The 25130-nt window shown below is 40.7% G+C and overlaps 1 protein-coding gene and 1 non-coding gene across 7 annotated transcripts in view; one reads left to right on the top strand and one right to left on the bottom strand.

The window, feature by feature from the left end:
• Window positions 1-21021, bottom strand: part of Trip11 (thyroid hormone receptor interactor 11) — a 73233-nt gene extending 52212 nt beyond the window's left edge. For 4 of the 6 annotated variants that reach the window (XM_027419136.2, XM_027419139.2, XM_027419140.2 and 1 more), the window contains exons 1-5: window positions 20541-21021; window positions 13570-13631; window positions 8215-8325; window positions 5340-5618; window positions 1655-1714 (exon numbers count right to left, since the gene is read on the bottom strand). In XM_027419136.2, the coding sequence (XP_027274937.1) occupies window positions 1655-1714; window positions 5340-5618; window positions 8215-8325; window positions 13570-13631; window positions 20541-20679 (651 nt within the window). In that variant the 5' untranslated portion in view covers window positions 20680-21021. The remainder of the gene's footprint in view (window positions 1-1654; window positions 1715-5339; window positions 5619-8214; window positions 8326-13569; window positions 13632-20540) is intronic. The other 2 variants (XM_027419137.2, XM_027419138.2) reach the window with 2 other exon arrangements.
• Window positions 21022-23448: 2427 nt separating this feature from the next.
• LOC113836191 lies at window positions 23449-23555 on the top strand. Its single transcript, XR_003486181.1, has one exon. It is a non-coding gene; the product is annotated as a U6 spliceosomal RNA (small nuclear RNA).
• The last annotated feature ends 1575 nt before the right edge of the window (window positions 23556-25130 follow it).

The raw sequence follows: 25130 nt of genomic DNA, 5'->3' as shown, positions 1-25130 counted from the left end.
ACCAGGCTGGCCTTGAACTCAGAGATCCACCTGCCTCTGCCTCTGAGTGCTGGGATTCCAGGTGCATATAGCCACATTCAGCTCTTTAGCTCATCTTGGATTGTGAGAGCAGTGGGGTCACTGCAAACCTCTGGCTATGAGCACTGCCAGTCTCATTCTCGCTCTGTGGAATGCAGTCCATGCTTACAGCACAGCCTAGTTTTAGAGTGCTGGATGTATCGCTTAGTTACAGCATCTAGTCTGTGAGACAAGCAACGTTGCTCTAACACATCTGAGTTCTTCAAGCCACAAGTTTTCCTTCTGCTGCTATTCTCTTGCACAAACATCCTTCTGTCAGTCTTGAACTCCCTAACTGCCAGAGCAGTGCCTCCACCCAAGTTGATGAACCTCCCAGGTCCTGATCTGGAGAAGCACCATTGGGAGCTACATCTTTAAGTCTGGCTCGGGGGTTCTGAGAGGGTCACAGAGCTGTTCCCATCCTGTCCTCCTGACAGACTACTCTGGGTCCAGCCAGTAAATCTTTTGCTTTACTGAGCCAGAAAAGGTTCTTGTGTATCACCAAGGACCTGATAATAAGTAGCAGCTACTTCCTGAGAAGAAAATAATTCTGGAATCCTACGCAGCTATGTACCAGTACTGATCTTTGCACTGACACCTCTGAACAACCATCTAAGACAAGTGTTATGACTGATAGAAAACAGACTCTGGGAAAGGTTATATAACATGACCAACAGCACAGCTGATAGTGGGTACAGCCAGGATTCACACAGATCTGATTCTGGTATCTACCTGTACTTGTAATATAACAGTAAGCCAAGGCTAACAGTTCTGTACCTGACTACAGTTAAAAACAACCCACTGCCATGATGAATATATATAACCAAGACTTTTCTCATAAAAGAAATAACTGACAAGAACCAGCAAAATTCTATCACTGATGTAAAATAGTGAATGTTAACATTTTAGTCAATATTCTTTTTGTTGCTGTTTTTGGTTTTTGTTTAGAAGAGACAGGTTCTTTTTTATTTTTAAGTTTTATTTATCATGTATACAGTGTTCTGCCTACATGTATGCCTGCAGGCCAGAAGAGGGCACCAGATCTCATTATAGATGGTTGTGAGCCACCTTGTGGTTGCTGGGAATTGAACTCAGGACCTCTGGAAGAGCAGCCAGTGCTCTTAACCTCTGAGTCATCTCTCCAGCCCTAGTCAATATTCTTTAAGATCAAATTCTTAAAATGCCATAACCTCGGAATAGGAGGAACAGAAAAACACAGATTTAGGATTACCAAGAAAACATTTAAAACCAAATGTACTTAGTTGAAAAGAATAAAACAATCAAGTATCATCATCTATATAATTAATTTTAATTAAGAGCCTTACTAATTTGGTTTATATCTTTAATTTACAGATGCTAGATGCATAGAAGACATTGGTGCCGGGCAGTGGTGGCATACGCCTTTAGTCGCAGCTCTTAGGAGACAGAGGCAGCAGATCTCTGTGAGTCTGAGGTCAGCCTGGTCTAGTTACCACTAGGACAGGCTCTAAAGCTACACAGAGAAACCCTTTCTTGGAAAGCCAAAAACATAAATAAATAAATTTAAAAAAAGAAAGAAAGAAAAAAAAGACATTGGTAATCAACACTTTGATTTTACCTTAATTATATTCTGCAGCTTGCAAATTTCTGTTTGATCAGAGCTTTGTGTTCCCCGAACCTTAGTTTAGAAAGAAAAGAATTAAAAAATAATTACACTGATTTTTTCTGTAAAACAAAAACTCACAAATTAACTATTAAAATGTTCTTGCTTTGTAGAACAAGAGCATTTCCCAGACATACTCTGATTAAGAACGCCATATACTGTTCTAAGTCTTTAGTCCATTGGTACATAATAAACAAAAGACACTATAGTCAAGAACTTAACTAAGTGAGGTGATAATAGCTTTACAAAATAAAGTTTATATGGAAAAATAGAATATTTTACTAGCTAACCAAAATATGAATATGAGGATAACTGAATAGCTTTCTAAGATGATAAAAAGTTACCCAATATCAATGCCAGTAAAAGTCTTTTTAAAATAATCTTATGCCTGGCATAGTGGTGTATACTTTTAATCCCAGAACTTGAGAGGCAAGAAGCAGGTGGATTTTTATGAGTTCGAAGCCAGCCTGGTCTACACAGTGAGTTGCAGAAGAGCGAGAGCTTCATAGTGTTTCAAAACAAAAACAAAAATAAATAAGCATGCTTTTATAAAAGGCTGAGGATGCAGCTCCATTAGTAGAGTGATTAGCATTTAGGAGCTCCTGAGTATGAGCTCTAGCAATGTACAAAACCTGTAATACCAACATTTGGGCCAGGAGGATCAGAAGTTCAAGATCATCTTTGACTACACACAAGTTTGAGACCAGCCTGGGTGACATGAGATGCTATCTCAAACAAAATAAAATTAAAATGATTTTACCCATAAGGTAATTACAGAATAATCTTTGTTTGACCAAATCTTTGGCTTGAGCAAAAACTTTTCAGATTCCTTTCCATACTGTATACTATATACTGTCAAGGCTGGAGAGATGGCTTAGTTGTTAAGAATATGTACGGTGCTTCTAGGACGTGCATCCAATTCCCAGCATCTGTGTCAGGCAGTCCAGAGCTGCCTGTAAACTCAAGTACCAGGGTGTGCCTCTGGTCTTCATAGGTATCTGCACTCACATGCACACATATATGCACACACACAGTTAAATTTTAAAATTTTATATACTGTTCATAATCTTCTAATTTAACTGATATCTAGCAATTCTGCGTATGTGTGAGGTGTACTGTGGTGTTTCAATTCATGCACATACTAGGCTATGTTCAAAGCATAGATGATGATGTTAGACTCATTATCTCAAGTGTTTATTGCAGTGACAACATCCAAATCCTCTTCCATAGTTACCCTAATATACAGACAACACCACAACTTATCTCTCTCATGTACAGGCAATTTTGTATTTGATCAACATCTGTCCACCACCCTGCTCCATTACCCAACCAAAACTGCTAGTACCCATTCATTCTAGTACCCATTGTTAAGACTTATTATATGACATGTTACTGACCAAAGCTGTTCTAGGATTGAAAGAATATATAATGGTAAGTAAGACTCCAAAGCTCCAGTCAAGAGATGTCTATCTGAGCAAGTGAGTGGTGCACACCAACAACCTCAGCTAGATAAAGAGGTTAAGAAAAGATGATGGCAAGCTAATGCCAGCTTGGGCAACATAGGAGGTCTGGGATGGACACACACATACAACACACACACACACACATACACACACACACAGTATAGAGCAGCTCTACAGCACTTGCCTAGTATGCAGTGGCTCTCATTTTAATACTCAAGATATGTGTGTGTAAATTAATCCCTCTGACAATGGGAATATTGTTTATAGTAATAACTTTCTTATCTATAAAACAAAAATAATAAATGCCTCACATGGTAAGGATAATAATATATATTGGGGTAATACATAGAAACATTTAAAGTGTAATACAAACAACGATTTTTTTTGTCTTAACTAGGAAATGAGCCTTGCTGAAAGGTTCCAATTATGCCTTTTCTATCTTTATAGTCTAGTTTTTATCTTCCATATACTAAACATTCAAGACATGTCAAATACACGCACACACACCAAAACAAAAAAACAAACAAAGAAACAAAAAATCCCAAAAGAGTAATTTCTTCCCTATTAAACCTTAACCTAACCATGCTCTTTTACTTGTTTTCCTGGTTGTTTTGGTTTTTTTTTAGACAAGATCTTGCTATGTAAGCTGGTGTTAAACTCCAAATTCTCCTGCTTCAGCTCCCAAATGCTGAAACTACAGGTGTGTACCATGCTGTCAAGATGGCTCAACAGGTAAAACACTTGCCACTAAGACAGCTGACCTAAACTCAATCCTAGGACTCACATGGAAAAAGGCGAGAACTGACTCTCATGAGTTGTCCTCTGACATGCATGTGTGTGCATGTAACCCCTCTTTACCCCACACACATAAATAAATATGGTTTAAAAAAATCTAATTGTGATTCTCAGATTATCACAATTTCCTGGCACTTCTCTGAAGTTACTAAGACCCTAAAATAGATATTAAACCAAAGTCTCCAAACACAAAGGAAATTCATGCCATTATCAAGTCTCCAGGTTATTCTTTGCGTACAAATTTTAAATCTCCTGGCTTTGGAAAGATAAGATAGACAAAGATAGTCCCAGCTAAGCCTTTGAGTACAGCATGAAGTACAATTTTAATTGAGATGATTTTTCATAACCTGATTACAACCATAAAAGGACGTATATGCTTTGGGCTTTTTTATAATACACTGAAGTATACTTGCATGCTATATTTCCCCCCTATATCAATGAAGTTAAATCCAAATGTTTACTGTCCACTGACAACTTCTGTAATATGTATAATCTTGGTATAGCTGGGTATAGTAGTGAACACCTTTGTTCCTAGTCTTAGGGAGGCAGAGGCAGGTGGAATCTCTATGAGTTCTACAAAGTGAATTCCAGGGCAGCCAAGGCTACATAGTGAGAGTCCCACCTCAAAAGGAAGGGGGAAACAATAACAAAGAATCTTTGGTATACAGAATAAAAGTTCCTTGGAGGAAAGTTTATAATTCAAAATATCAGCAACTAATTTCTAGTGCTTTAAACATAACACACAACATTTAACATATATTTTTAAAGATTATTTTATGTGTAGGTGTTGTGCCTGATCTGTGCACCACAGGCATACAGTGCCCACAGAGGTCCTTGGAGTTACAGAAAGATGTGACCTGCCATGGGGGTGCTGGGATTCAAATCTGGGTCCGCTAGAAAGATGAGCAGCCAGTGCTATAAGCACTGAGCCATCTCTTCAGCTCAGTATAACAACATATCTTTAATACTAAGGATCAAAATTTTATTTTACATGTTATTAGAGCTTATAAAATCTCAGACAAAATCCTAATACATTTTCAAAATCAATGTTTTAAAGCTCTGTGCTTTCATTACCAAAGACTCCAGAGGTGCTAGCTCAATTTAATTTTTATCTTTTGAGTCTGGGTTTATAACTTTTTTTTGAAAGTGAATTTATTGCTTTAATTTTTAAAAAATTCCACATATCACATAGAAAAGACAACTGAAGCTGAGAGATGACTTAACCAAAACCACTTAGAAAGCCAAATGCTGCATTAGAAGATAAATACATCTTTTCTATTTTTCTAATCAAGAATTATTTATGGTACCAGATGCTCTGCCTAAATAATACCAGCATTTTTACTAACCCATAGTTTTCACAAATTCATCCAGATTTTACCAACCTCGGCAATATGTCTCCAGTGTCCAAGTTCAGATTCAAGTCTTGAAACTTCATTTGATAATCGGTTTATTTCTCGTTGTGAAGAAATCACATCACCAAAGTCCATGTCATCTTCATGGAAAGCTGACACATGATGACTGACGCTGTAACTGAATGGAGGCGATGCAGTGGCTGCTGGCACCCTGCCAGACTCTGGATGCACCGGCTGAGTGGTCGACTGAAGTCTGAGCAATTCATCCTGTAGTGCAATCTGTCTTGCTTTAAGGTGGTTGATTTCTTCCTATGTATTTACAATCCATGTTTTAGAGAATGTACATCTAAAACTGCTTATTGACCTTTTATAGATTCACAGTGTTGAAAGGCATGCTGACCTAACAATAGCACTTAATAAGTGAATCCAGATCTTCCACCATACCCTAACCACAAGACTGTTACTTGAAAGACAAACATAATTCCCATAAAGTTCAGATAATGTCCAAAATAGTATGAAGATTAGGATTTCACTCACATGTTAACTAAAGCAATAAATTTCTCAAGGGAATGAGTTTGCTCTCATCAAAATATAGGTAATTTTATCAGAGCTCTGTTTATGATTACCAGACATGAAATGAAACAAAGATGTGTAATTTATACATTCAAAAGTTAGGTAATCCAGACCATGGCTGGCTTGAGGCCCAAAAGATCCACGAATCAGCAGTAACTCTGCACTGATCTGTATGTACAACATGACTGAAAAGAATGCTTTGATTTATTAATCCAATCTTTTTAGATAAGATAACACAGTTAGCCTACAGTTATTAGCCCATGAGTCTTAGAAGGAAATATGCATTAAAAGAAGTCCTGCCGGGCGGTGGTGGCACATGCCTTTAATCCCAGCACTCGGGAGGCAGAGGCAGGTGGATCTCTGTGAGTTCGAGACCAGCCTGGTCTACAAGAGCTAGTTCCAGGACAGCCTCCAAAGCCACAGGGAAACCCTGTCTCAAAAAAAACAAAAAAACAAAAAAACAAAAAAAAAAAAAAGAAAAAAGAAAAAAGAAAAAAGAGGTCCTCGCCTTAACACTAGCCAAGATGAGACAATGAAAACCTGACCCTAGGGGCCTGGAGAGATGGCTCAGAGGTTAAGCACACTGACTGCTCTTCCAGAGATCCTGAGATCAATTCCCAGCAACCACATGGTGGCTCACAATCATCCGTAATGAGATCTGGTGCCCTCTTCTGGCGTGCAGATATACATGGCAACAGAATGTTGTATACATAATAAATAAATAAAATCTTAAAAAAAAAAAAAACCTGACCCTATTTAGAGAGATAACAGTATAAAAATTCTGAATTCTTAAGCAGAGTTCTAACAAGTTGGTAATTGTCAATACCAACTTGTAAAGCTATGTGTGGTGGCACACATCTATAACCTCAGTAGTCAGGGGGCTGAGGCAGGAGGATTGCTGCAAATTTGAGTACATCCTGGGCCATATATAGTAAGTACCAGGGCAGACAGTGCTACCTAACAAGACTTGGTCAAAACACATACACATATACCCCACAAAAACACTCCACCACCACGCCAAAAAAGCTGGTGATACAGATCAGTTGGCAGAGTGCTTTTCCTAGTAAGTAGCAGTTTGGATTTGATCCCGAGTAGTAAATAAAATGGGGCACAGTAGCACATGCTGTAATCCCAGTCCTTTGGGAGACTGAGACAGGAGAAGGCTCAGAAGCTATATCCTCGGCTACAGAGCAAGTTTGAGGCCAGACTGGGCTACCTGAAATCCTGTCTTAAAAATAGTTTTAAGAAAAGGGCTAGGATATAGCTTAATTATGAAATTATTGAACATGTGCAAGGTGCTGGGTTCAACCCTCAGTACTGAAAAAAAAATTGGCATTTAACCTTAATTTGAACTTGTATCTCTACTTTTTGTATTTGTTTTATTCTAGTAGTAACTGATTTTGAATATAAAATCAATTATCATTACATTAGAAACTTTAGCTATTTACTTTTATCTTAAAAGCAGTATACTTTTTATTCTACTTTAACATATCACCAGAAGAACTAGAATCATCTAATTTTTTGTTGTGTTTTAGTTTAAGGTGCTGGGGACTGAACTCAGGACCTCCCACACCAGACAAGTAAGTACTTTGCTCAAATACTGAGCTGCAGTCCCAGTCCTCATTCAAATTAAAAAACCCAAAGATGCCTGTGGTAGAAATGAAGTTGGTCAACAAACTAAAGAGCATCCAAATGATCTGGATAAATGGTTCAACTTAATGTAAGGATGTATTAAACACAAAAGAAAATTTAACAACAGGAATCAGGGTGACAATGGTTAAATTATATAATAACTACTTATTATTAATTATTAAGACTTCAAAGAAAAAACAATGCCAAAATAATCATTTTAACAAACTAAAAGAAAATAGGAACATTTGCCAAAAAAAAAGAATTGTAAAACATTTAACATACTTTTATGTAGAAAATCAATTACATGTCAATATAAAAAATATTAATACATGCAGTCAAAATGTATTTTTACATGGGAAAATGTCAATAACAATGATCACACTGACTTAAAATCAACTTAAAAAAAATATCTAACACATGCAAGGTCCTGGGTTCAAAGTACTACAAAACAATTTAAACTAAATAAATGTTCTTAAAACCTAAGAAAACACATTAAATTATATTTCATAAATATCAGAAACTATAAACACCAAGTCACTAAAATGTTATCAAAGGCTCTTCTTATAGAAGCTAGAATTTATTCTTCCCAAAGGTTAGCTTAGAAAATAAAATTAATAGGAATGCTTTCCCAGCTATATTAAACTCAGTATTTTTAATACTTTGATTAAGTAAGAATGAAGTAATGAGGATAAGCCCTTACCTCTTTCTGCTGCAGCTGACTGCGGTAACTGGAAGACTGCTGCTTTATCTGCAATTCTGATGCTTCATGCTTTTCCTCTAGATCAGTGTAAAGCTTTTTAAGTCTTTCATTCTAGAAGCAAAGAGAAAGTATTTTCAATAAAAAGATTCCAAGTCAAACATGTTAGCAACCATCATATGCACACAGTATAAAAAATTTACACAAAAAAATGATGTAAAATATCAAAGGTCTCAGACCTTTAAATGAAAATCTGAATTCTAGCCCTATTTTGTCTTCAACAAACTCAGAAGCTAGCAAAGTTCCTCAAATATCTATCAGTTTTAAAGAAACAGGAAAAAACAGAGATAAGGCTAGGAAGATGACTCAGTTGGTGAAGAGAGTGACTGCTATGCCAAGCTCAGCATCACATGGTCCTGGAGCACATACTGCTGTTTCACGTGGCTCCCAATGGAAGAACAGTACCATCAGGGTTTGTTTTTCCTCTATCAAACACTGTAAAACTTGTGTTTAAGTTTATGACAAAGAATTCAGACTTTCAGACAGATGTTTTAATCCCCCCATACACACCCAGTAAAACCTTTGTTTACACAAAGGCCCTGCTATAAGTGGCCTTCTTTCACTTTGAGCCCAGTCTTGAAAGACTGTGAGGTCAGACCCCAGTGGATGGAGAGGAGACCTTGTCACCACCTAGTCAGAATAAAAACCAAGTTCACTTCCTATCAAGACATGTTCACTCTTCTAAGCACACAAGCTTGTGAAGTCTTGGTAGTGCAGGCCTTTAAAGCCAGAACATGTAAGGCAAAAGCAGGTAGATCTCTTTGAGTTTGGGACTGGTCTAAACAGCAACAACAACAACAACAAAAGGCACTTTAATTGTAGTGATCTCTTTTTTTGTGATGCTGAACTTAACACCAGTACCCACATCAGGCAGCTCACAACCACCTGTAACACCAGCTCCAGCAGAGACTAACAGGTACTGGCAAGAACATGCACATAAAGCATAAATTAAAAATAATAAATGATTCTTTAAATAAGTAGGGCTGGAGTGATGGCTCTTCCAGAGGATCCAAGTTCAATTCCCAGTATCCATGTGGAGACTCACAACAATCCCAAGGGAGATATGAAACCCTCTTCTGGCCTCCAAGGGCACTGAACACAGGTGGTACATAGATAAACGCAGGAAACATACATAAACAATAATTATAATAATATTATATGACTGAGTGCAATACACACCTTTAATCCCAACACTCAAGAGCAACGACAGGCAGATCTCTGTGAGTTGGAAACCAGCCTGATCTACACAGACAGTGCCTGGCTGGCCAGGGCTCAATAACACCAACCCCACATCTAACAGAGGGCTGATTTCCAAAATATACAAAGAACTCAAGAAGCTAGTCTCCAAAACACCAAACAATCCAATTAAAAAGTGGGGTACAGAACTAAATAGACAATTCTCAACAGAGGAATCTAAAATGGCTGAAAGACACATAAGAAAGTGTTCAACATCCTTAGCCATCAGTGAAATGCAAATCAAAACAACTCTGAGATACCATCTTACTCCTGCCAGAATGGCTAAAATCAAAAACACCAAAGAAAGTTTATGCTGGAGAGGATGTGGAGAAAGGGGAACCTTCCTCCACTGCTGGTGGGAGTGCCAACTTGTACAGCCACTGTGGAAATCAGTATGGCGACTCCTCAAGAAAATGGGAGTCAGTCCACCACAAGATCCAGCAATTGCACTCTTAGGCATATACCCAAAAGAAGCACATTCATACAACAAGGACATCTGTTCAACCATGTTCATCGCAGCATTATTTGTAATAGCCAGAACCTGGACACTATCTCAAATAAAACAAAAGTCCTTGTCATGGCATGGTAGTGAGTGTGGTGCTCCATGCTGTAATGCCAGCATCCAGCATGATTCCTGCAGAAACAGATGAGCTTGCTGTCCAGACAGCCTAGCCTAATCGGTAAGCCTCAGGTCCCATTGAGAGTCACTGTCTCAAAAATAAGATGTCTGGGGTTGGAGAGATGGCAGTTAAAAGCACTGATTGGTCTTCCAGAGCATCTGGGTTCAATTCCCACCACACACATGATGCCTCACAACTGTCTGTAACACTAATTCCACAGGATCCAACACCTTCTTCTGGCCTTCGTGGGCACTGCATGCATTTGGTGCTCAGACATGCATACATATTGAACTCCTATACACACTTTAAAAAAAAAAAGCAAATAAACAAAAATACAAGGAAGATGGCTACTGAAGAACAACATGCAAAGTTGACTGCTGGCCTCCACATGTACATAAGGAAGAAGTAACAACCAAAAGTCTACATAGAAGGCAGCTGAGATCTATAATCAATAGTAACAAGATAACTATACTCCTGTTTATACCTAAGTTAGTAAGTAGCCAGATGAATCAAAGAACACTACCTATTTTGTGTTGCTCTGAGAAGGGGTTTTATTATCTCATCCTGACTGGCCCAAGTGCTCTTCTGTTTTAATGTTCTGAGTACAGTTGGTATAGCAGGCACGTACCATCAACACACCCAGCGCTCCGTGCTTCCAGAGCACTGGTGGTTCTTCCTTCCAGAGGACCCCAGTTTGATTCCCAGCACCCACACTGTGGCTCAGAACCATCTCTAAGTCCAGTCCAGGGGATCTGATGCCACCTTCTGCTCTCCACAGGCACTGTACACATGTGGTACAGACATGTATAAGCAAATACACACACACACACACACACACACAACAAATTGGGGTTTGCTATATTTATAAACTATTAAACTTCTAGTGAAGTCAGGAGTGGTAAGTGGACACCTTTAATTCCAGCACTGAAAGGCAGATGCAAGCATATCTCTGTGAGTTAAGGCCAGTCTAGTCTACAGCCAGTCTGAAAACTGAAAACAAGGCTACAAAGAAAGGCCTTATCTCAAAAAAAAAAAAAAAATCTTCACTATCATTTTATTTGTACTTCTGAAAAATGATAATATAAAAAAGACTAAAAATGTCTACTAGACATAAATAATAAATCTAATAACTATTTCCTTGGCAAAAAGAGAAAAAGGTTGCTTAGGTGAATTCATATGGTTTGCAATTAAAGACTCCTAATTAGTACTTGAATAGGCTAGCCAGACCCTATCTTCAAAAAACAAAAAACAAAGCAAAACAAACAATAACAAAACAGAGCTCAGAACACCTAAACACATGTAAAGCCAGACACATTTGGATTCAGGAGAATCCGGGGAAGCCTGTGGCCCAGTAGCCTGGCATATGAAGCAGCAAACCACAAGAGAACTTGTCTCAAGGTGAAAGGCAAAGGTTGACAACTGAGGTTGTCCTCCAACCTCCATGTGTTGTGGCACATACACAAAAGAAAGAAAGGAAGAAAGAAAGGAGGGAGGGGAGGGAGGGGAGGGAGGGAGGGAGGGAGGGAGAACCCTAAGGAATTTAGTCAACGACTCACAGGCAAATCTAATTTCCCCTGGAAACACGCCTCTCTTCTAGACTAAAACTTGCTACCATCATCTTTTTCTTGGACATCAACAGACCACAAGGTGACATAGGGTGCCAGAGCAAGAGCATGACATAGGCATATGTAGGCACATACACATGAGGCAAGAACCTCTTTCATTTCTAGTACCACAGCAATAGAACCCTTGTCTTCCTCTGGGATTTGAGTAGCATCAAATGAGGAATTGACTTACAGGGGGTGGATGTGTAATATTTCTAAACTCAGAAGCATATTTGCCATAAATGATATGGTCCTAAGAAGCATTAAAGGGACTGAGATCTACAGGACAGAAAACTTCCATTCCCTTTTTCAAACTCAGTACAAAGCAGACATTATTCAAGAAGGTTCATCTTTCTTACTTTCCCCCAAAACACACACTGGCAAATTCCATTAAGTTACACCAGCACACATTCTGCTGCTAACTTTTCTGGGTGGGTCTGTACCAGAGGCCCTCCTCAAGGATGTTCTAGTTTGGTATTACTAAGGGTTCATGTGCTGCCTGCCGCCACACTGCTGTCTTCTACAGGCTCAGTGCTAGTGTCCCTTTCTCACAAGCCCCTTCTCTACTTTCAGATTCCACAGTCTCACCACAATGACCTAGTCCAGAGGTCAACAAGTTCGTTAGGAAATACTGTGTTAGCATCTAGATATAGTGTTCTCTTTTTATAGGCTTAGAATTGAGGGAATCATGCTTACTACAGTCCTCTAAGAACACTTCTCGCTACAACACTAAGTGTTCTTTTGCTGTTCTTATCCCAAGGCTAAATGGTTGAGTTCTGACAGTCCTTTACAATAGCTCCCACTCTGAAATTTTTCAATTTCTTTAGAGCTTTCCTCATTCCTATTAATTATAATATACTGTCCAGATTAGTCACAACTACCCATTGACTCATAAGGAACAAAACAGTAAAGTTATCTTATTATCCCTATATTCTAACTTCTTTGCTCCAAATATGACATTATTATTCTATGTTAGGAAATGTAAAACTCTAGATTAAACAGAATTCCATTTTTCATATTATATTTAAATGGACCACTAGCTAGGTGTGATGATTCAGGCCTTGTGGTGGCTTTAATATGAATACAGAGGCTCAGATATTTGAATGCTCAGTCATCTGGGAGTGGCACTAACTGAAAAGGATTAGGAGGTATGGACTTGTTGGAGGAAATATGTCAGTGGGGGGTGGGATTTGAGGTTTCAAAAATCCACACTAGGTTATGTCTCTCGGCCTTCAGATCAGGACGTAGTTCTCGACTACTTCTCCAGCACCATGTCTGCGGCCATGCTCCCCACCATAATGATAATGGACTCAGCCGGCCTCCAAGTAAATGCTTTCTTTTATAAGAGTTACCTTGACCATAGTGTCTTTTCAAAGCATTAGAACATTGACTAAGATAGGCCTGTCAACCCAACAATACTCAGGAGACTGAGGTGAGAACATCAGGTCAAGGACAACCTGGGCTACACAGGAAACCTTATCTCAAAAAGCAAAGCAAAGCAAAATTAAGAGATAGTAAGTACAAACAAACAAATGTACGGCAACAGTGTAGCACACTGCTAGATAATGCCAACAATAAACTTTTACCACAACTATTTCTAAATTTTGTAGTTTTCCTACTTCCAACAGATAGAGGTGGAAATGAGACCATAAAAGAACCAACTGTAGCAAATATAGACACTCTTTGCTTAGAGGAGATTGGTAAAAGACAAGGCAAAACAAAAACCAGAAAGGCTGAAAGGTGAGGTGGAGCACTTAAAAATTCTAGAAGTTTCAATAACTTCCATGACTTCAAAATAGAAAACCTGAAGTTTGACAGCGGTCTTCAATTGTCCTTACCTCTGATCTTAAGACTGAATGAGTAGCTTCATTTTCCTCTCTCCCGGAATTGGGCAAATCTGCTACAAAACAAACAGTATATGCTGAATATTTGATTAACACCATATGGAGTAATAAACAGTCGTTTTGTGGTGGTAAAATTGGTCCATGTCAGTCAAGTGCCCCACTACTAGGCTGCATCTCCAACCCCAAAGAGGTGTCTTGAGGGAAATGCATTTCACCAGGTTTAAACAGAACACTAGGCTTCGGAGGGCTTATTCAGAGGATGTGCCAGTCCGTCTTCAATTCACCAGGACGCCACACAGGCTGTCCTTTCTTCCTCTCCTCTACACCTTAAGAGGTGTGGCTTTACCCCTCAGAAACATTCTATAAGTATGTTTTGTTATAGGAGACTTGAAGTTTTTGTTTTTTTATTTTTTTTGGGTTTTTTTGTTTGGTTTGGTTTGGTTTGGTTTTTCTGTGTAACAGCACTGGCTGTCCTGGAACTCACTCTATAGACCAGGCTGGCTTCAAACTCAGAGAGCTGCATGTCTCTACCTCCCAAGTACTGTGATTAAAGGCATGTACAACCATATCCAGCAGAAATTTGAAGGTGGTTTTTTGTTTGTTTGGTGGATTGGTTTTGGTTTTTGAGACAGGGTTTCTCTGTTTAGCCGAGACTGTTCTAGAACTCACTTTGTAGACCAGGATGGTCTTGAAGTCACAAAGATCCACCTGCCTCTGCCTCCCCAGTGCCACCACCGCCCATCAAATTTGAAGTTTTAAATAAACTTCTCTTTTGCAGTGTGGGGGCAGCATACACCATTAGTCCCAGTTCTCAGGAGGCAGGGGCAGGCATATCTATGTGAGGTTAAAGACAGCCTGATCTACAAAGTGAGTTCCAGGACAGCCAGGGCTACATAGAGAAACCCTGTCTCAAAAAACCAAATAAATAAAGAAATAAACTTCTCTTTTGGCTTATGCTATAATTTTATAACTTACTCAAGCAGAGCTTACAGTTTACTTTTATCCTCTAGTACCAAGACTATAAAATAATTAATGACCTATAATTAAAACAAAAATAGAGAATACTTAGAGTAACACAAACATAATTTATTCAAAATAGAGATGAGGGAACAGAAAGATGTCTCAGTGAGTAAAGGTGCTTATTACCAAGACTAACCCCTTGAGACAATCCCTAAAATCTAAGTGAAAAGCCAGATGAGGTACCTGAAATCTGTAATCCAACATTCCTGTGTCAAGATGGGGGGAGGAAGTTCACTTATCTAGTACAATGGTGGAAACAAGAGACCCCGATTCAAAACCAAGGGCATGCACAAGTGCATATGTACTCTCTTCTCTCTCTCCCTCCCTCCCACCCTCTCTGTGTGTGTGTCTCTCACCTGTGCTCATGCATATACAATAAATCTTAAACAACAACAACAACAGGGATGAACTCATTCTGACTTGTTTTCAATTAGAATTAGTCAAAGGACTGAGAGATGTAGCTCAGTTGATACAATATCTACCTGGCATGTGCAAAGCCCTGACTCAATACCCACTACCAAAGAATGAATGAATCTGGGGCAGGGGGGAGGTACAAATCTGTAACCCCAAAACTTTAGGATACTATAGTAAAAGGATCTGAGATGGATGCCAGCCTGTACTATAGAGCAAATCCTGGCAAACAAGTAAGTGGATAAAAACTAAAATAAATAAGTTAGTAATAAATTTTGTTACGATAAATCTTTCCACCAAAGCGGCCCGAGCCCTACCTAAATTGCTTCCTCATTGGCCAACAGTAATTTATTCAACAACCAATAAGATAAGCATATACAGAAGAACTTGCCCCATCATCAGTCAGGGTCCAGCAATGCCAAAATGGCACCACTAACCCTGCTGGAAACTGTCATCTACAGTTACATTCTTTCTCCTGTGGGTACCAGTTCCCATCACCACATCTGAACATCACAAAAACAGGGCAAAAGACAGAGCTCTGCAGTACAGCTGTTTCTTTAGTCAAGGTCCTGGCCTTGACCCTACAATAAAAAGTAAACCAAAGGCCCAGGCTAGAGAGATGGCTCAGAAATTAAGATCACTTGATGCTCTCCCAGAGGACCTGTGCTCTGTTCCCAAACCTAAACAGGCAACTCACAACCATGTATAACTCCAATTCCAAGGGTTCAATACTCTCTTCTGACCTCCAACAGTAACACACATGCATGTGGCATATATATACATAATAAATAAATAAATAAATAATTTTCATTTAGAAGAGCCTTAACAACACTTTTAAAACAAACTAAGCCTGGCAGTGGTGGCACATGCCATTAATGCCAGCACTTGGGTGGCAGAGGCAGGAGATCTCTGTAAGTTCATGGCCAGCCTGGTCTACAGAGTGAGTTCCAGGATAGTTGGGACTATATAAAGAGAAACCCTGTCTCAAAAAAACCCAAAAAATTTAATTAATAATAAACATTATGAACATAACTTCCCAGAATTATCATTTATTTAAAAAACAAAAACAAAAAACAAGTGGCATGCCTATTAATCAGAGTGCCAGTCTTGTGTAAATCACCAAACAGAATTGTTTTTATGGTTGTTGTACATCCTGCTTGAAACTCAGTCTAAAAAGAATGCCTAGGGCTGGAGAGACGGCTCAGAGGTTGAGAGCACAGAGGACCTGAGTTCAATTCCCAGCAACCACGTGATGGCTCACAACCATCCATTATGAGATCTGGTGCCCTCTTCTGGTGTGCAGATATACATGGAAGCAGAATGTTGTATACATAATAAATAAATAAAAATAAAATCTTTAAAAAAAAAAAAAGAATGCCTAATTGCTACTCTCAAGAGGACAAAGTAAGATCTAATTTGTTTAGGAAAGCAATTGCTAAAAGCTGAAATTGTATCTAAGAGGGACTTTAAAAGTTTATGCAGACCACACTGGCTACCCATGCAACCTACCCTCCCTCTTCCAGCTTTATCAAAAAACTCCCCACCATTTCTCTTTTTAATGCTGGAGATCCAACCCAGGGCCTTGTGTGCCATGTTCCCTGCTCTAAAAATCCTGCTTTTTATGAAGTTTTGTGACAGGAAAAGCAAACAAATGAACAATAGCAACAAACCCCTGGCCTTCTCAGTAAGGGAAAACCGAACAGACACCTGCCTGTGTTTAGTGCTTGCAATTTGCTGGGCACAGTTCTAGACAACATACACTCATTATTTCATTTAGTCCTTTGATTTACAAATGATGTGCTTATTCTTTTTGAACAGATAAGGAAATTCCTTTTTTTTAAGATTTTATTTATTTATTATGTATACAACATTCTGCTTCCATGTATATCTGCACACCAGAAGAGGGCACGAGATCTCATAACGGATAGTTGTGAGCCACCATGTGGTTGCTGGGAATTGAACTCAGTACCTCTGGAAGAGCAGCCAGTGCTCTTAACCTCTGAGCCATCTCTCCAGCCCCCAGGAAATTCCTTTTTGTAAATATATAAATGTGTGCCTGAGTGTGTATGCATACTGCACACATGCAGGAGCCCTCGGTGGTTCCAAGGAGGGATGAGATACTCTGGAACTGGAGTTAAAAGTAATTGTCAGCTGACACCTAAGTGCTGATAATCAAAACTGGATCAAGAGCAGTAAGTAATTTTAATCAGTGAGCCATTTCTCCAGTCCCAGAAACTGTTAGAGATTAAGTATTTATGGAAACAGAACTGGACCTATGTCAATCTAATTTAAAAGCCCAAGTTCTCGTGCACAGGACCCTTGATTCCCATACCCATTACGACTGAAGGAAAACAATAAAAAAAATTCCAAACACAGCTAAAAGCCCAAGCTCTTAATTTTGACTACAATAAAGTAGTAGGGAAGAAACCATCTAATATCTGAAGTGCTATTTGGGAGTTATTTTCTTGTTCACTGCTGACATAGGGTTGACACTAAATATCTGAATGGCTTAGTCAACTCTACTCCAAACTAACTTTTTTTAAAGTTTCAACAACAAAACAGGTATTAATCAAATCCTGTGTAATATGAGGGGAAATTGTTGTTGAACAGCTACAATGAACACACAAAGATATCCTACACTGGTAACATATGGAGGAGGGGGGAAATCCTTTGTGGTGTTTTTAATAAGAATGGCTCCCCAATGAATCTTCAGGCAAGCTCTATTTGTTAGGTCACAAACAAAAAATTACCACACTTGGTTCCCAGGTGGAACTATCTGGGAAGGACTAGGAGGGGTGGACTTGTTGGAGGAGGTGTGTCACTCCAGGCAGGCTTTGATATTTCAAAGCCCCATGCCATTCCCATTAGCTCTCCCTCTTTCTGCCTGGAGCTAGTAGATCAGATGTAAGCTCCAGCACCATTACTGCCTGCCTGCTGCCATGCTTCCTGCCCTGATGGCTATAGACTCTACCCATCTGGAACCTTGAGTTCCCAAATTAAATACTTTCTTCTATAAGTTGCCTTGGTCATGGTGTTTTGTTACAGCATCAGAAAAGTAACTAAGACACCCCTTCTTACATATCAAGGAAAAAAGGCAAATTATCACTCAACACCATTAGTGCTATCAGGCAATCAGACACAAAGCTCTGTTAGAACAAAGAACCCTGGCAACCAAGTATTTATGGCCAACAATAGATATGAAAACTAGTGTGGCAACTAGAAAAGATAGCTTGAATCCAAAGGGAACAGGTCTTTGACCTTCCCAAAGTAAGAGGTTTGGGTTTTGTTCTGTAAGTCAAGAAAATTTTAAGAAATTTATTTTTAAGCAACACAGTAAAACAGAAGAGAGTCAACCTGAGAGACAGAATCTGAGCTAGTGTTAGTAGTTATAAAGAAAAACTGAAACAACTGACACAGGATGAACAAGATTTGGTGGCCGATTTGAAACAAATGAACAAAAAAAAAGACACAAAACAAAGATGATGAAGAGTTCTAACTGAGGAAAATTAGCAGCTTGGCAAATCACGAACATTGAGATGATAAGCCAAGCTTGGTGGTGCACGCCTGCATTCCTGGTGTCCTGCAGGCAGATGTAGACAGAACTGTGAGTTCTGGGCCTGCCAGGGCTAGAGTTCTAAATAAATAAATTAAATTAAATAAACAAACCTAAAATTGACACTGTATGAAGGTAAGGCATGAGCAATGTTATTTGAAGTCAACCTTGAGCTATACTGCAAGTGCCAGGACAGCCTGGGCTACAGAGTAGTAAAACCTTGTCTCAAAAAAAGAAAAAAGAAAAAAAAAGTGGGGGTTTGTTTGTGTTTTTGAGACTACAGGAAGCTCTCTGGTGAGAAAAACAAAATAAAGGCTACATCAGGCTGGGGGAACCTATTTTCCAGTTTAAATTAAGATATTAGTTTAATTATTTTAAAGATGTTATTCCCTATCTGTAACACAGTGAGAGTCTAGTCTTTCCCATGGCTATTAGCCCTTTTCTGCCTTCGAAGTCCCATGACCTTTCACTGGACACATGAGGAGTGCCTTTCGTTCTCACTGTTCCAAGTCATGAACCGTCCACTCAAGGGGAAGCCCAAACAGGAAAATGGGCTTGGGCAGCGACCCAGTTTTCCTTCTAAATATAAAGACCTTTTCTATCAAACTATTTCTCTTTCCAGCCAATACACATGGCTATTAAACCATAATGAAAAAACTGGGGAGTTGAGAGTATAATTCAGTAGTGTTTACCATGCATGAGGCCTGCGTTCATTCTCCAGCAAGTCCTTCCCATAGCTTAAACCAGAAGAGTAAGTTGTTCGTTTAAAGAAATAAAACTATCATAGCGTGGTAGAGGCAGGAAGACTGTCAGCTCCAGGCCAGCCTGAGCTGCAAGGCAAACCTTGATCAGAACTTTAAATTTTTATTATGATTATTTTATGAGTATGAGTGTTTTGTCTGCATGTATGTCTGTGCACCACTTGGGCCAAGTAGTTCCTGGTGAGGCCCAAAGAGGACATAGGCTCCCCTGGAACTGAATGACATTAGAGACAGTTGTGAGCTGCTACTGGGTGCTGCGAATCAAACCTACGTCCTCTGTGAGAGCTCTTAACTGCTGGATTAACTACCTTCTCCCTTGATTAAAACTTTTAAAAACCCTACCCACTCAAAGAAATGTTAAGAATAGTTAATAGTAATTAACATAACCACTGATTACAATTGAATTCTAGGTCGCTATTTGTTAGAACAGCAAGGTGATGACATCAAAAATGACTGAAGGAGGCTGGCTAGATAATCAATGAGTAAAGGCACTTGTCATACAAGTCTAGAGAACTGAATTACATGCCCAGAACCCACCTAAAGGTAAAAAGAGACCACCACAAAATTGTCTTCTGACATCCACACGTGGGCGCTGTGTCAGATGTCCATGCTCATTCAAAACACACACACACACACACACACACACACACACACACACACACACACACACACACACACAGAGCAATGATAATAGCTAAAAAAATTTAAAGTGGGTGAAGCAGATAAGAATACTCAAAAGATAAAGCATTTCACAAGTTCTGTCAAAATAGGAGAGAAATGTGAAGCCGAACACAAAAAAAAAAAAAAAAAAAATACGTTTTTAGCTGCAATGTGTCTTCCCCGTGAGCAAAATTAGAAAACAGGTAAAGAGATAAACAGCCCTATTCCCCCTGACAAAGTGCTAAGGACAGGACAAGAGTCATAAAATGTTTAATTGTGAGTATTTAAGAAAAAAAATTGCATGCCATTTTAGCTGTCAAAATAAAGGAACGGGATATCAAGATCAGATCCGCCCCCCAAACTAAGGGCAAAGTAAGGAACAAGCAAGCGTTAAGACCCTAGTCCGCGTAAAAGTAGCAGCTCCACTTTCCTGAGCTATCCAGGGTATCCACTGATGGGGGGGGAGAGACCAGTGTCCTGCAGGCTGGAAAGGCGTCTGCGGAGGCAAAGGGTTTTCTCGGGGTCGCAGCCGGGCCCTCCCGCCTCGCTCCAGCTGTTACCTGGCACATCCTCCGTGCCTTCCATCAGCATATCCTTCGTGAAGTTGGAGATCTGGCCCGTGAGGGAAGCCAGGCTGCCCCCTACTTGACCCAGAGACTGGCCCAAGCCGGAGCCCAGGCCCCCGAGCCAGGACGACATCGCTGCGGGTGGAGAGCGCGACGTCCGCTCCAAATGTCCCCGAAGGCTGCGGCTGGTGCGTGCGGATCCGGACGCGGGCGCTCGCAGGACGCGGCTCACCCACCGACAGCCGAGGCCCGACCCGGCGCTTCACCGAGGGCTCGCCGCCGCTGACTCCGTGGCCCCCGCGGGGCCTCTGCTCATTCCCACGCCTTCCCGCCGTACCACTGCAACACTTCCTTCTCAGCTTTAGTGACTTTCCTCAGTTTCCCGGGCCAGTCCTGCCAACTCGACGCCGGCCGCCATAACACCGCCGGGACAGCGGCAGCGACCACAGAGACGCTCCGCGGTGGCGTAGAAGGGCCGCTGCTAGCGTCCTACGCGCGAAGGACTGTGGGATCGCGGAGGACAGCGTGAGGGGCGAGGCGGAGCTGGTAGCTGACGGTAACCAGCGGGAGGTGGAGAGCGCAGAGGCGGTGGCAGCCTTGTCTCCAGGAGCTGTCATTGCTTGGCTGTGAGACAGTTCCCCGGGGTCGCCCCACCACGCAGGGAAACGACCTCAACCCACCCGCAGTACCCTATTTTCCCGCCCCTGTGAGGCTGCTCCGTGCCAGGGCCCTGGAAACGAGGCTACAAAGCTGCAAAGGCGGGTTGCAAAAATTCCAAGAGTTCAAGTGGAAAGCACGTTTTTGGTTGTTTGTTTTCCGTTTTTTCCGAGACGGATTCTCTTTGTAGCCTTGGCTGTCCTGGAACTCAGATCCCCTGCCTCTGTCTGCCGAGGGCTGGGATTAAAGGCTCGGGTCACCACTGTTCGGCTTTTTTTTTTTTTTTTTTTTTTTTCCAGTTACCTTGTACCTAAAGGAACATTAGGGATATTCCCAGTATGTGGAATCTGATGACCCCCATACCGAATTATTACTTCCTGGAATCTGAATAATCTCACCAGATATCTATTTGGGTTTGGGGGAGTCTTCGAGGGGTTTTCAGACAGAGACATGTGGGAAGTATCAAGGAAGGCGAGAAAATGCATAGAGAAAAAAACACAAATCCAAGAAAAGAAGACCAGAGCATTGTTTGCGGTGGTGGGGTTGATGAGCTACAGCTTCAGCTTGATTTGATGGAGAATTTTTGATGCGGAAGATTCAATCCCGAGACTTGTGCTCGCCATGCATATAGGCTTAGCTACGCCCCCAACCTTTGTTTCAGACAGGAGCTCCTATCACCCAGGTTGGCTTCGAACTGACGACTCTTCTGCTTCTACCTCCCGAGTACCGGGAATTACAAGCATGTACCATCACACGCATAATCCTCAAGTGATTAAGATGTCTACTGTTCTTCTGGGCACTAGGGATGTAGCAGAAGAAGAGAAGTGGTTTCTGAGCTTATAACGATTGTGTTCCCATGAGAAGGCACATCTAGACAAAATGTAGTGTTAAGAGAGGCAGTGATGACTGACAGGAAGAAAAGTGAAACAGGGTAAGGACAATATTGGCATGACATGGTAGATAGAGCATTGGTAATTCGGACAATGGTTAAGGCCTCAATGGTAAGGTAATCTTGAGTAGAGACTTGAATTAGTGATATATATATATATATATATGGGAAAGCAATCTAGACAGGAAGATACAACTGAATACAAAGTGCTTTAGACAGAGTACCCTGGTAATTTTGAGAATTTATAAGAAGTCATAATGTCTTGAGCAGAATAGATTGGGGAATATTTGTAATTGAGGACCTAGAAGGTATGAAGAATGCAAGTCACAGGGACTGGTAGGCCATTAAGAGGACTCTGGCTTATATTCTGTGTAGGATGATGAGTGTCATGAACTCAGGACTTGTGTTCACAAATGACTGAAATGTTTAGCAACTGTAATTAGTCTCATATTTTCTGTAGGTTTAAATCCTCTAGAGAAGAAGCAGACCAGAGCATTGTCTGTTAGAACATGGTCCAAGAATGGAATTGTATGAGAATTCTGAGTGTTGGTGAGAAAACTCCAAGAACACAACAATAATCTTGTGACCCCTGTTTCTTCAAAAACGGGATTGTTCTTGGAATGTGCTTTTGTGTTCCTCCAAAATGCATCAGATACGAGTGAGTTTACTTCAGATTATTCATTCCAACTGTATATTGTTATTTGTTTCTGTTCCTCTGTGGGAAAAACATGTTTTTACTACATGGGGGTTGCCCATCACCTGTGGCCTGCCCTTGTGATTGTACACTTTACTTACACTTAATAGTACGTGACATGCTATCTTGGATGTATTTCAAAAAGATGGTGAGAACATGAAACAAGAATTGCCAGAAATCAGGTTGGAGATGGCTCAGTTAAGCTAAGTGCTTCTTTCACCAACATGAGAACCTGAGTTCAATCACCAGATCCCACATAAAAAATATAAGGCATGGTAGCACATGTATGTGCCACAAGGCTGGACAGAGACAGAAGTTTACTTGGGTTTATTGGCCAGCCAGGCTAGCCTAACTGGTGAATTCTAGATCAGTGAGAGACCCTGTCTCAAAGAAAGGTATGGCTTTCTTGAGGATGACACGCGAAGCTGTCTTTTGGTTTCCACACACATACATGCAACACCACCCCCACCCCCACACACACACACAAACATGCATACACATTAAAAGAATTGTCAGAACCTGGCAGTGGTGGCACACGCCTTTAAATCCCAGCACTCAGGAGGCAGAGGCAGGCTAGCTTGGTCTACAGAGTGACTTCTAGTACAGTCAGGGCTACACAGAGAAACCCTGTCTTGAAAAACCAAAAAAAAAAAAAAAAAAAAGTGCTCGCTTTGGCAGCACATATACTAAAATTGGAAATATACAGAGAGGATTAGCATGGCCTCTGGGCAAGGATGACATGCAAATTCATGAAGAATTCCAAAAAGATAACTGTCAGAGGCCAGGCATGGTGGTTTATGCCTTTAATCCAAGCATTCAGGAGGCAAGTGGATTTCTAAGAGTCCCGGGCCAGCCTGGTCTACATAGCAAGCTCAAAGCCAGAGTAACCTGGTGAGACCCTGTCTCAAAAATAAAACAGTAACATAATGTCAGAAACCAGTCATTATTGAAATTGGGTTATGAGTACACAACTGTTCGTTGTACTAATCTTGTTTTTACTTACATATGCTTGAAATTTTTTTCTAGCAAGCTTAAAAACATACATTCGATAACATTTGACTTTAAAATGCTGTTCTAGTTTGGTTTTCTGTTGCTGTGAAAAACACCATGGCCAAACACAAGTTGGAGGAAGAAAGAGTTTATTTCACCTTACAACTCCCAGGTTACTGAGGAAAGTCTGGGCGGTAACTCAGGCAGGAAACCTGAAGGCATGAACTGAAGCAGGCGTCATGGAGGAAGACTGCTCACTAGCTCACTCCCAGGCTCATGATCTTTCTTACACAGTACAGGCCCACCTGCCTAGGGATATCCTGGCATTATGCTGACCCCGCCTCCTGATAACTGGCAGGGTACACTACCGGCCTTTGGGCAGATAGACAACTCAAAGTGCTCTGTGTTGCATGGCTTCCTCGTGGGTGCCTTAAGTGGCTGAATAAGGACTCTGTACACAGAAACTGGGCCAGCTAGGGCACGCATCGCTGAGGCCATGTACAGCTAGGCCAGCAGCTCCAGGACTCCAGTTTCAACCACCCCAACTGCTGAGCCTCATTCTAAACCGCTCCCATTCCCAATAAACTCCATGTGGGTTTGCTGAGTTGTGCGGTTCCTGTTTCATTGCCCAAAGTTGCAGCAACCTCCACCACCACCCACCACAGCTGATCCTCCTATATCAATTAGTAATAATTTGTTTTAAAAAGTACCACAGACGTGTCTACAGGCCAATCTGATTGAGGCAATTCTTCCATTGAAATTCCCTCTTCCCAGAAAGTGAAGTTGACATCTCAGATTAATCACCACAGACGACTCTTCCTTTTCCTGCCAAACACCCCCTTAGTTAGCCTGAGTGTTCCTGATCATCATTCAGGAAGTTGCAAGACCAACACCACACAATTAAACACATCACATCAGAGAGAGGCCCCATGCTTCAGTGGTTCCAAGTAGTAAATTCCTAAGTGAGAAAAAAAATGCTAGGAGCTACACCATCCGCACCCCCTATCTCACTATGTAGCCTGGTTGACTGGAACTTACCACATAGACTATGCTGGCCTCAAACTCACTAGGGATCCACCTGTCTCTGTCACCCAAGTGTAAGGATTACAGACATGAGCTATCACTCCCACTATCTTCTGGTTAATACTATAAACTACCCACTTCCTTTATGAAAAAAAATAGATTGATATTTCTGTATTTATGTCCCCATTCCCCTTCCTTCTGGGCTCCAAATAGTGTTACCATAATTACTGAGAAGTCATCAATGTTTACATTGCATGATTTGGTGTGGCTTGAGTGAGATGTCCTCTGGAGTATTGTTTGAATACTTTTGTCTCTAGCCGGTGGCACTGTT

Source organism: Cricetulus griseus, chromosome 5, assembly GCF_003668045.3.
Source record: "Cricetulus griseus strain 17A/GY chromosome 5, alternate assembly CriGri-PICRH-1.0, whole genome shotgun sequence".
Taxonomy (NCBI): domain Eukaryota; kingdom Metazoa; phylum Chordata; class Mammalia; order Rodentia; family Cricetidae; genus Cricetulus; species Cricetulus griseus.
The sequence above is the reverse complement of the archived record's forward strand: the minus strand, read 5'-3'. Positions and strand labels throughout refer to the sequence as shown.